Source organism: Xenia sp. Carnegie-2017, unplaced genomic scaffold (genome assembly GCF_021976095.1).
Source record: "Xenia sp. Carnegie-2017 unplaced genomic scaffold, XeniaSp_v1 HiC_scaffold_22, whole genome shotgun sequence".
Taxonomy (NCBI): Eukaryota; Metazoa; Cnidaria; class Anthozoa; order Malacalcyonacea; family Xeniidae; genus Xenia; species Xenia sp. Carnegie-2017.
Window position 1 is genome coordinate 8,990,744 of NW_025813485.1, and position 12,816 is coordinate 9,003,559.

General features: G+C 36.6%; 3 protein-coding genes across 6 annotated transcripts in view; 1 reads left to right on the plus strand and 2 right to left on the minus strand.

Moving 5' to 3' along the window:
• LOC124447050 (dynein axonemal heavy chain 12-like) overlaps positions 1-1,939 on the plus strand; it is a 96,517-nt gene extending 94,578 nt beyond the window's left edge. For 3 of the 4 annotated variants that reach the window (XM_046997952.1, XM_046997953.1, XM_046997955.1), the window contains 2 exons: positions 227-294; positions 1,544-1,939. In XM_046997952.1, the coding sequence (XP_046853908.1) occupies positions 227-294; positions 1,544-1,734 (259 nt within the window). In that variant the 3' untranslated portion in view covers positions 1,735-1,939. The remainder of the gene's footprint in view (positions 1-226; positions 295-1,543) is intronic. The other variant, XM_046997954.1, reaches the window with a different exon arrangement.
• A 136-nt stretch (positions 1,940-2,075) lies between these two features.
• LOC124447052 (exosome complex exonuclease RRP44-like) lies at positions 2,076-10,282 on the minus strand. Its single transcript, XM_046997957.1, has 5 exons — positions 9,745-10,282; positions 3,399-3,476; positions 2,892-3,038; positions 2,702-2,824; positions 2,076-2,421 (listed from the first exon to the last, which is right to left on the minus strand). The coding sequence occupies exons 1-5, from the start codon at positions 9,850-9,852 to the stop codon at positions 2,335-2,337; spliced, it is 543 nt and encodes a 180-aa protein (XP_046853913.1). The 5' UTR covers positions 9,853-10,282; the 3' UTR covers positions 2,076-2,334.
• LOC124447335 (exosome complex exonuclease RRP44-like) lies at positions 9,982-12,172 on the minus strand. The gene is made up of 3 exons (XM_046998246.1): positions 11,466-12,172; positions 10,302-10,524; positions 9,982-10,232 (listed from the first exon to the last, which is right to left on the minus strand). The coding sequence occupies exons 1-3, from the start codon at positions 11,646-11,648 to the stop codon at positions 9,982-9,984; spliced, it is 657 nt and encodes a 218-aa protein (XP_046854202.1). The 5' UTR covers positions 11,649-12,172.
• Between the last annotated feature and the right edge of the window lie 644 nt (positions 12,173-12,816).

Genomic DNA, 12,816 nt, shown 5'->3' on the forward strand with positions numbered 1-12,816 from the left:
TTAATTTACGGTGATATTGTTTGCTCAAAAATCCTTTTTCGAGGAAAGATTTTTTGTTGCCACAAAGCTGTTCAAAGGATTGTGTCATTTTGCATTTAAAAAAAATACATGATATTAATCTAGCGTGTTGGCTTAAGAGTTAAGGAAATTCTTAAGTCTAATTGTAAATTATAACGAAGCAATTGTTTCACTTGGTAGCCTTTCTGAAAGTTTAACATGTTTTTAGAGGTGTCATTGGAGAGTCTCTGCCAAAAATACTTCACGACTCTATGCCAATAATATGGGTAAAACCAGGTACGGCGTTTTAATATCTTTGAACTTGAGATTTCCTGAAGTTTATTAAAAATATTAGCAATTTTAAATGCTAGACATAAATACCGAATCCCTTTGCTTTTATTGAATGAAATAAAATGGATGTAGCAAGCTCGTGAATTTTTCATATAAAACAAAGTTTGACAGTATTAAGTTTTTGAGGTGGAACAACAAACAGAAAAATTCTGATGCAACTTCTATATGAATCTACACTTTGAATATAAATAACCAACTATTGAACACTCTACATCTAACCATTGAAGAGATTTGCTGTGACATCTAAAAATAACTTGAACGACTTACTGCAACAACTAACCACTAGAATGACTCACTGCAACAACTAACCACTAGAATGACCCACTGCAACAACAGGGGCCGGTTGCACGAAGCCTGGATAGCGTTATCCATTGGATAGCAAAAATTTTCAAACTTGTAAAAAAGGTGCTTATATTTTTCATACGACAAAGTTTTGTAATCTTCGAAGTAATATTTTATTTCAGTGATTGTTCAATTCCAATCTTATATTTTTGCTTTTTAGAAGGTTTTATAAAAGTTTAAAAAACGTGCTATCCAAGGACAACGCTATCCAGGCTTCGTGCAACCGGCCCCTGGTGTCTTCAAAAGATTACATGGTTACCATATTACGTATTATGTGTCTCTTCCTAAATGAAATAGAGAACATTTTCCGAGTTTCTATAGTTATTAAAAAAACGTGGGAAAGTTTGAGAGAAACGAGAAATTGCGTGGCAAGCACGAGCACGAAGTGCAAGTGTTTTCAAGCAATTTTGAATTTCTTCCAAACTTACACAATTGTTTATATAAATAAATAGGAACACGTAAATATATGCTTTCTAATTCGGTTATAAAATAGCGTCGTTATTAAAATTTCCCGCACAAACCACGCAACATGCGAGATTATTGCGAGATAGAAATCTGGTGCATGATTGAGTTATATCAACATGGTTTTTTCGAGCATTCGACTAATCAGGGCCCGTATTTTTGAAAGGTTATTTTATAAACGAGGATATTTATTGATACAAAAGTACATTAAAGAAATCTCGTAAGTTATTTTGCGTAGTGCAGTTTTGTCTTATTTCACAATCATGCCTTACCAGCAAATGTCCACAACTTCACCTTTTTACCTGTTTCGAAACATACAGGTTAAGGAAATAGCTAAGTTCAGCTAACCGCGTATAAGCGAAATTCTTACAATTTGAAATATTTGCTGCAGGTAAAACAGCGGAAATAATCTTCAGTCAGACGTACAGATGTCCAGTATATAAAACAAGTGAAAGACGTGGTACATTATCCACTACTGGACATTCCACCAACTATGTCATGCCTGTGTGTTTACCTACTGATAAACATGAAAGTCATTGGATTAAACGCGGTGTTGCCTTACTTTGTCAGCTGGACGATTGAAGTTTTGAAGCGCGTTCATTTCGAAATTTTATTTGTATAATTATATTTATATATTGATATTTGTGTGACGTTAGTTTACACGTCTACTTGTTCAATATCCTAACAAAACTGTCCACTTCATACTTTGTAAAGGATGTTTTTATTTGCAATTAGCTGTATTGAGAAAGTCTGTTTTTATTTGAAAAATATGACCTCGTAAATATTACCTTGTGGATTCACCAGTAAAGTGAGAGTCACTTGAATAATTCATTTTTGCCATCGATTAAGAAAGTCCATGTCCACGTCTTATCTCCAGATTTTTTAAAACATTAGCATCTAAATCATTAAATTACTCATTTAGCTCGTTTGTTGTGCGTCCATGATATTCGTAAATTTATACAAGTTTTCATATACTTTAGTGTGAGAGAGATTAGTTACGCGTATTTACAACGTTTTACAAATCATTTCAATTAAAATACATTTGCATTGAAAAACTACAATCTTTTCAAAACGATAAAATACATTAGCTAATGTCTATAATTGACTGTATCTGTGGAGAAGTACTTTCCGTCAACAACCCCGGATTAAAGTGACAAATGCAACCTTTATCATTTTCATTCATCAAGCAGTTCGTAGTTTTTTTAATTCTGGTTGTAAAGAGTTTACACTGCTAGCATCATCAATTTCATCAACACTAAGGCCAGGGACCTGCAATTCGCACGATTTAAGTTAATTCATATTTTTTTAAACACTACACCTTTACTTTGGTCGTTAAACTCAACAAACACATGAGAAGGCAGCTACAATTACAGGGTAAATTCAACCAAAAACAGGTTTATATGGGTTAGGTTGATAAAGAAACATAAGGCTGGGAAAAAGTTTTTGAACTACAAAAACATCGTTGTAATGACAGCAAAGACAATTCATAGTTAATGTACAACATTAAAATAAGAAAAGGAGAAAAAGCAGAACATGTCTATGTACTTACGTAAGGATCCATAAGCATTATATTGACAAATCTATTTTTGGATGCAGACGTATCGACTTTTATCTGCACACGAATCTTAGAAAAAACTTTAAACGTCACATCACCAATGGTTATTGACATCTCCTATATAAAACACAAAGTAAAATGTACGATTTTGTAATAAAAAAAAAGCAACCAATATGTCACTTACTTCTTCATTGAATTTACTTCGCGATGTCGTCTCCCGCAAAAATATGTTTCCTTCGACGCCATATTTTGGAATCAAAACTTGAAGAGCATTTCTACGCACAAACAATACAAAGGCTTCTTCAATACTTACTCGATCTTTAAAGAACAGCTATAATTAAAAAAAAGTTGCTTTAATCCAACAGTACATGCGAGAAATATCCACTAAGTATGTGAAACGATAAGCATGCAATAAGACCGTAAGACGTTCGGCCTATAAACTATTCATAGCCGTAAAAGTTTTTCCAAAATTGTGTTAAGCATAAGTTATAAATGACTAGATAACTATAGTTTTAATAGTTATATAATGTGAAAATGCTTAAAGTAACTAAAAGCAAAGTGGGACAATTTTCATAAGATCCTATGAGGACAGACTTAACTGATGTTTTTACGTAATCATGGATTTTAGCATGAAAATATGGTCTTTAATAAAATAAGTGTATGATAAAAACATGAATAATATGATATTGACCTGAGTATGAAGATCCACAGAAGAGCGAGACGCAAGCTGGGCCATGTGATGACGTTTGTTCAACAAATTACACATTTCCTAAGGAAAAATATCCTTTATACAGTACGCTAAGACACATTTAATACTGTTTGCCAAGATAAATTTTAGACTGTTTGCAAAGACAAAAGATATTTTACAAAAAAATAGTGAGTTCGAACAAAAACGTTGTCTCTTCCTCTCAATGCAGACACTCCTCAAAGCGTACACGTCTCAATGGCGGGCAAATCTCTAGGGCACACTCACCTCAAAGGTAGACACCTCTCTAAGGAACACACCTCTCTATAACAAAAACGTTTCTAAAGCTCACGCCTCTTTAAGGTAAACAGCACTGTAAGGTGGACACATTTCTAAGGCACACACCTCTCTAAGGTGGACAGCCCTGTAAGGTAGACACACTTCTAAAGCTCACCCCTTTCTAAGGTGGAAAGCACTGTAAGGTGGACACATTTCTAAGGCACACACCACTTTAAAGTGGACACATTTCTAAAGCTCACACCTTTCAAAGCTGGACAGCCCTGTAAGGTGGACACATTTCTAAGGCAGACACCTCTCTCAACCGCATACCCTAAGGCGCACTCCTTTCTAAGGTGCATACCTTTCTAAGGCGCACACTCTCAAAGGCGCACACCTCTCTAAAGCACACCTAAGGCAGACATGTCTCCAATAAATCTTGTTCCGGTAGTTCTAAATATATTTTCTATAACTAAACTTTTTTGAATTTGGCCATCTCTCTTAAACAGCCGTGGAGACATATTTGGTGCGTATGAAAATTCAAAAAACTTCTCAAAGCGGATAACTGATGTATAAAAAATTTTATGAAGAAGATTATTGGTCCTTGTTTTTGCTGTCGTTTGGTATCTCTGTGTATTATTTTTGATGTTAAATGAATACGAATCAATTATACGTGCTTGCTTCTTTCAATAATAACGAGGATGTATTGCGGAAAGCTGCATTATGAATGAAATAGTTTTATGAACGGGTTTCCCTCCTTAAATAGAGAATAAATCTTTTTCTGAAAGAGTCCGTTTTAGAACGAAGTCGCGAAATTAAGTATAAATAAAAGTTCTTAAAAACTTAATGATCGTGCATATCCTAACGTTAATATTTGCTGATCACTTTATTTCTTCAAGATTCATTTAAGAAAAAGACGTTTTGATGACTGGCTATAGATCTCCTCTTAAAAAAGTAAACTGAAAAACTGTATACAAAATAGCGTTTGCTGCTTCGTAATTAAATATTTCTTTTAGCAAAACTTAATAGGTACTTTATCAGTCCCCACGAAACACATAGTCATACCAACTGACTATTTTCATCGTAACTGTCATTAAAGTAAATGGTTTGAACCCGGGAGTATCGTTATATGTTTGTAAATGATGATCGTCCAGGTTAATAAAGTCCTGAGAAGGACTGTTTTTGTTGTTGTTGACTGACGTTTCGACAACCTTAGCGGAAGTCATCTTCAGAGTCAAATGAGGAGTAAACGTCAGGTTAGCCGTATTTGTTGTCTGGTTCTTACGTCATTGTATTGTGTGTACAGGAAATGTGTATTGTCTTTATGGATTAGTGTGAAGTGAAATATTTTATTTTTAGTTGTGATGTGTGATTTAGGTGTGACGTTTTAGTTGTAGTGTGTGGGTGTCAATTGTGTATTGTCATTGTGAATTAGTTTGAAGTGTAATGTTTTTAGTTGATCGTTTGTTTGTATTGTGAATAAGTCGTTTGTAAGGTGCCGGTAATTGCTGTGATCTGTTCAGGGTTTGTTCCAAGTTGGTATACCAACTTTCTAATGTAAGCCGTTGTCTATAGTCAGTACTGTAAGTGATGCATTTTGCCGAGTCCCAGTCAATGTTGTGCTTTGTGATTCGGTGATGTTCGGCAATGTGATTAGTTTTGTCTTGTTTCTTAGTAGCTCGTTTGTGCTCAGTAAGTCTTATGTTTAAGTTCCTGCCAGTTTCCCCGATATAGGAGGCGTGGCAGTCGGAGCAGTTTATTTTTTAAGCTGCACCTTGTCGTTCGTTGGGTTGTTCTTTGTCCTTTATGTTCGTTAGTACTTGTCGTAACGTTGTGATTGGTTTATGTGCGACACGTATGTTGTATGGTCGTAAGATACGCGAGATAGTCTCAAACGTACCTTTGATGTAAGGTATCGTTGCTGTTGTCACTGAGTTGTTCGTTTCGTTGGGTTCGTTGGGTTTGTAAGTGTTGCGTTTGATAAAGTCAGAGTTATAGTTGTTTTTGTCAAAAACACGTTTGAGATAGTTGATTTCGTTTTGTAGAGCGTCCGGTGAATCACATATGATTTGTGCACGTCTTGTTAATGTTCTGATTGTGGTGGCTTTGTGTGATGTAGGGTTGTAAGATGATTGGTCTAGTAGTCGGTCAGTATGTGTTGGCTTGCGATAAACTGTTGTTCCTAGTTTTGATTGTCATGTTTTACCAAACAGTCGAGAAAAGGAAGAGTTCCGTTTTCTTCGACATCTTTGGTAAATTGTATGTGGCTGTTCTGTTTGTTGATGTGAGTATGGAAGTCATCAATCTCGTCTGCATGTAGTGCTGTGATTGTGTCATCTACGTAGCGAAACCAAAAAGGTAGTGCATGTTTGTAAGTCATGAGTGCCCGTTCCTCTATAGATTGCATTACAATTTCAGCAACTACAACAGAAACGGGCGAGCCCATTGCTGTCCCATGTAATTGTTTGTAGTGTGTTCCTTTGTATTGGAAGTAAGTCGAGGTGAGGCAGAGCTCTAGTAACTCCATAATGTCTTCTGTCGGTAATGGCAATACGTCCGTGGTGTTTGTAATGAGGGTTTTTGTACAAGTAAGTGCCAGATTAAGTGGAATACTGGTGAACAGTGATTTCACATCAAAAGACACTAGTATATAGTTGTCCGGTACTTGTATAGTGCACAGTTTTTTAATGAAAGTTTCAGTGGATTGTAGCTTGTGTTTTGATTTGTTTGTAAGTGGTTGCAGTATGTTAGTCAAGTACTTTGAAAGTTCGCAAGTAGGCGAACCACAGAATGATGCAATTGGTCGCATGGGTATTTGTGGTTTGTGAAGTTTTGGTAGTCCGTATAGTCTGGGTGGTCGTGGTACTGAACATCTGAGTCGATAGTAAATACGTTCAGATATAATGTTAGATTTTCTCATAGAGAAGATCTTGCTGTTAAGTTTGCGTACTAGTGATGGTGTTGGGTCTCGTTTGAGTTGTTCGTACGTTTGTCTGTCGTTAACAAGTGCGTCCATTTTGTTAAAGTAATCATTCCTGTCCATGACCACAGTCACGCGTCCTTTGTCTGGTGGTAAAATGACGATGTTGTTGTCGTGTTTTAGTCGTTTGAGTGCTTGTTGTTCGTCTTTTGTCAAGTTGTTGTCACGTATAGAGGACGATTGTAAAGTGGAGGCTATCCTGCTTCTGATCTCGTCTTTGGTTGTCTCTGACAAGTCTCTTTGATAAGCTAGGACAGCCTCGACACTTGATACTATCGTCTCAGTCGGGATTTGTCTAGGTGTTATGGAATGTTTTAGTCCGTAAGATAGTAGTCGCGTTTCAGTTTCGTCTAATGGGCGGGAAGAAATATTCCTCACCCAGTTATCGTCATGTTTATGTCTTGCACGTGTTTTAGTTTGTTATAAACGTTCAAGTTTTTGTTGTTGTTTGATTTGGTGTTGTGTCTCTGTCTTGTTTGCTCGTTTCTCTGCAATAGTTTGTATGGTAGAAAGTAAAGTATCACTTACTGTCGTTGGTATGAGTTCCTTCTGTTTGTTCAGTCTTTGTTCTTGTTGTTTGATGTAATAGTTGATTCGTCTGTGACAGTCGTTAATCCGTGCTCGTATCAGTCGTCTGCTGGTGGATTTGACAATCTGAATAGCCTCTTGTGTGTTCAACGGAGACTTAATTCTAAGTCCTGCCGGAACGAGACCAAAATCCTTGGAGCGGTGGTTGAACCAGAGTTGTTGGCGTATGCGTCTGACGTTGCTTGCAAAACGTATGTAGTCGTTAGCAAGTTGTTCGCTCTGTCGTCCAAATGATCGGACGTACTGCCATTACCGACAGAAGTACTGCCATTACCACGGACGTACTGCCATTACCGACAGAAGACATTATGGAGTTACTAGAGCTCTGCCTCACCTCGACTTACTTCCAATACAAAGGAACACACTACAAACAATTACATGGGACAGCAATGGCTCGCCCGTTTCTGTTGTAGTTGCTGAAATTGTAATGCAATCTATAGAGGAACGGGCACTCATGACTTACAAACATGCACTACCTTTTGGTTTCGCTACGTAGATGACACAATCACAGCACTACATGCAGACGAGATTGATGACTTCCATACTCACATCAACAAACAGAACAGCCACATACAATTTACCAAAGATGTCGAAGAAAACGGAACTCTTCCTTTTCTCGACTGTTTGGTAAAACATGACAATCAAAACTAGGAACAACAGTTTATCGCAAGCCAACACATACTGACCGACTACTAGACCAATCATCTTACAACCCTACATCACACAAAGCCACCACAATCAGAACATTAACAAGACGTGCACAAATCATATGTGATTCACCGGACGCTCTACAAAACGAAATCAACTATCTCAAACGTGTTTTGACAAAACAACTATAACTCTGACTTTATCAAACGCAACACTTACAAACCCAACGAACCCAACGAAACGAACAACTCAGTGACAACAGCAACGATACCTTACATCAAAGGTACGTCTGAGACTACCTCGCGTATCTTACGACCATACAACATACGTGTCGCACATAAACCAATCACAACGTTACGACAAGTACTAACGAACATAAAGGACAAAGAACAACCCAACGAACGACAAGGTGCAGTTTACAAAATAAACTGCTCCGACTGCCACGCCTCCTATATCGGGGAAACTGGCAGGAACTTAAACATAAGACTTACTGAGCACAAACGAGCTACTAAGAAACAAGACAAAACTAATCACATTGCCGAACATCACCGAATCACAAAGCACAACATTGACTGGGACTCGGCAAAATGCATCACTTACAGTACTGACTATAGACAACGGCTTACATTAGAAAGTTGGTATACCAACTTGGAACAAACCCCCCCCTGAACAGATCACAGCAATTACCGGCACCTTACAAACGACTTATTTACAATACAAACAAACGATCAACTAAAAACATTACACTTCAAACTAATTCACAATGACAATACACAATTGACACCCACACACTACAACTAAAAACGTCACACCTAAATCACACATCACAACTAAAAATAAAATATTTCACTTCACACTAATCCATAAAGACAATACACATTTCCTGCACATTTCCTGTACACACAATACAATGACGTAAGAACCAGACAACAAATACGGCTAACCTGACGTTTACTCCTCATTTGACTCTGAAGATGACTACCGCTAAGGTTGTCGAAACGTCAGTCAACAACAACAAAAACAGTCCTTCTCAGGACTTTATTAACCTGGACGATCATCATTTAAGGCTGAAACACACTGGGCAGTCGCTTCAGTCGCGCGTCCAAAGCGAATTGATGCGCACGCGTCAGTCGCTTGAACGCTAGAAACACACATGCAGCGACCATCGCGACATTTACCGTGGCGTCTATTGAACATGGCGGTGATTTTAGTTTGTTACAGACACAGATATCACTTACACTTTTTATTTTGGCCTTTGTTATAGCTACTAATATATGAATATTTACTCAGTACAAACTACTATGTGGAGAAAAGAGAACAAGCCAGTTAAAACACGCCAATATGATCATAGCACATTACGCGTATATCGTGGATAATCTTATTCTGTGCATTTAGGTTGTGCATTAGGGTTCCAGTTTGTAGCTCCTATTGTCCCTATTTGATAAGTCATATAAAAACTGAAAGATTCCAGTGTGAATTCACTATATATTGCCTTCGTTTTCCAAGGTATAATCTATAAATTTCGTATGATGCTTATGACAGGAAATATGATATACATTTAGGAAGTTAAAATGTATCTATTGGCCAATCAGTGTAAAGCGACTGAAGCGACTAAAGTCAAAAGTTCAACATGTTGAACTTTCAAAGCGACTAGCTGACGCGACTAAGCTACTAGCTTAGTAACCACGCAAAGCGGTAGTTTTAGACGCGCGACTAAAGCGACTGCCTAGTGTGTTTCAGCCTTTACAAACACGTAACTGTCATTGTAAGTTGAGGAATGATCTATTGTATAACACCATTGTTGGCAACTGTATAGTGAACTCATCCTACATTCAATAACATAAATTCATGGTGATTTACCTGCGTATTTTTTTTATTGAACATTTCAGGAAATGAAGGTATAGCCCCAATAGTGACGGCCAAAAGACGATGAACGAGAATGTCCGAATACCTTAAACATAATGACATAATACGTAAAATCTACTTTGCACGCAATGAAATGAAATAAAAAGTGCCCAAATAAACAAAAAACTTTTATTTATGATATCAAAACTAGGTATAATGTTTAACATATCGGTGAAAAAAAAATCAATTCGGTCAAATCATCCGCCGTGGCATGAAGTCTGGGTCAAGCCAAATACTGACGTCATCCAAGGTAGTTGGTACGTATATCATGTATTGAGGAATCCCTTGCATGATGTCACTAGAGTGAGTCGTTCCAGACTTTTCGAAAAACGGACAAGGTCCATTATAAGGAGAATTTTTGGCAACGTTAAGCAGCCATGAAAATGGAACGATTTGACCAACATAAAAACGTTTTTCATTGATACGTACGTTAGAAATCAGGCCTAAATTTAATATCGTAAATAAATTTTTTTGCTGAAAGGACACTTCAAATATGCTAAAGTTATGAATACTTGCCGTCGAATAGGTGACGTAAAATGTATAGATAGGTGCTGCTAAGCCATAATGAAGATAATCTTCCTCTGGTAATGTTCCAGAGCAAAAATAAACAGCTTGCATCATACATCTCGTCGTAAGTATACGAAGTAATGTGTTAAAATATGGAAAGTCTGGCAGCGTAGCTTTTTCTAAAGAAACGGCCAACGATTTTGCACTATCCACCTGAATATTTAAGTTCTAAAAATAAAACAAATATGCTTAGTTCGTAAACAGAATTAATTATACTCCGAAGGAACGCTGGACAGTTTAACTCAAACATTCGAAGGCTTGCTCTTGCGAATCTACATTCTTTGTACTTTATAATGGCAGAGGATAACAACAGTAGAGGGTAGCAAGCCCGCATGTTTTTGTCACGCTATATGCAAATTTCAGACATTATCATTATTCATTTCTGTAGAAATCTATTGTTTTACAGAGAAAAATTTACATTTAAATTTCCAAGTTGGCTAAGCTATAATTGTTGTGTTCTATATTTCACAGCAGAGTATTTTCCAACTAACTAGGTAGTACAAGTTAACCTCTATATATACTTAAGATAACTCAGAATCAACATTAACTAATGACGTAAATATCCTATTAGATTAACATAAATTAATAAACATAACAATGCGGATTTTCAACTTCAATGAAGACACAAGGCCAAGAGCATGTCAAGTTCTAAGGAGCAAATTATATAATCATGAGCAAAATACAATATAAGCTTTTGGGTACTCAATTAATTCTTTAACAGCATCAACTTCTGAGCCTATACAAAGTGTGTGCATATTTTCAACTTTAAAAGTGTGAAGATATTCATGCATGCTCAATGCAAAGGGTACTCTTGCAATAGAAATTATTTAAACCCCTCTTGAAATATTAGAAAAAACATGAATCTTAATTAATAAAAGAATTTATGGCCGAACAGACAGAAAATGAACGATAAGGTCTCATAAGGAAAGACATATGTAAAACAGAAAAGCAAATATTTTTGAATATTTAAAATATTTAAGTACTGGTATAGTGTGATTTAGACATTTTCCACCGATATATGACGTATTTTAAGTTAAATGAAACTGCACTTCACCAATGGTGTTAGAGTATTACATAAATTCAAAATTAAAGAATGTAAAAAAACATACCTTTGATCCAGCAGCTTTAATAAGGCAATCATAATTTGAAAGTGGTGGTGCAGGATGCCTCCTGAGCACGGCATATTCGCTATAGTGATTAAAAATCTTCTTCGCTACCGAAATATTTGCAAGCAACATAAATTCTTCGACGAGAGAATTTGTCTCCCTTAAAAATTTAACAAAACAAATCATCGATATAGCTAATGAAGAAAGGAAAGCATCTAAAAAAAATTTGATAGTAAAAATGTTGTAATGTTATGGCCCGCTAACACGATCCGATTTTGTCGGATCCTAAAAACGGATCATGTGAATTCATATAAAGCGAGCCTACGACAGAGGGTCCGTCAGTCTGAATAATCGGAAATAGAACTTGCTACATTTTTAGCCAACAAGATCAAAGAAAGCCTACTAGTGCCAGACTTCTCACTCTCTATGCTTCCCATATTTGATTTGGCGCAAAAAATGGACTAGAAAAAGACTTGGAAACAACAACAACAAATACGCAAAATATATCGATAGATGTACTGGATAACACAAATAGCTGCTCCCACGACTATAAATATCTCCTAAAATATCCCACCCAAAAAATACACAATCAGATCCGACAAATTGGATCGTGTGAACGAGCCTTTAAATGTCTTACAAAAGTTCTAAGGGTTAAAGTATACCGTAAATGCTCGAATAAGCGCCCAGCTTCCAATAAGCGCCCCGCTTCGAATTAGCGCCCCCCCTAGGACTCAAATTTTGAAATAAGCGCCCCTTCCAATAAGCGCCCTCGAGAAAAGACGGGTTTGCTAAATTTTCATACTTATGTTACAGTTAAGGTCACAAGAAATAAAAATACCAGTGTCATTTTCACGTCAAAAATCCGAAAATGAAATAAGCGCCCCCCTTCCAATAAATATATGCTTTCTAATTCGGTTATAAAATAGCGTCGTTATTAAAATTTCCCGCACAAACCACGCAACATGCGAGATTATTGCGAGATAGAAATCTGGTGCATGATTGAGTTATATCAACATGGTTTTTTCGAGCATTCGACTAATCAGGGCCCGTATTTTTGAAAGGTTATTTTATAAACGAGGATATTTATTGATACAAAAGTACATTAAAGAAATCTCGTAAGTTATTTTGCGTAGTGCAGTTTTGTCTTATTTCACAATCATGCCTTACCAGCAAATGTCCACAACTTCACCTTTTTACCTGTTTCGAAACATACAGGTTAAGGAAATAGCTAAGTTCAGCTAACCGCGTATAAGCGAAATTCTTACAATTTGAAATATTTGCTGCAGGTAAAACAGCGGAAATAATCTTCAGTCAGACGTACAGATGTCCAGTATATAAAACAAGTGAAAGACGT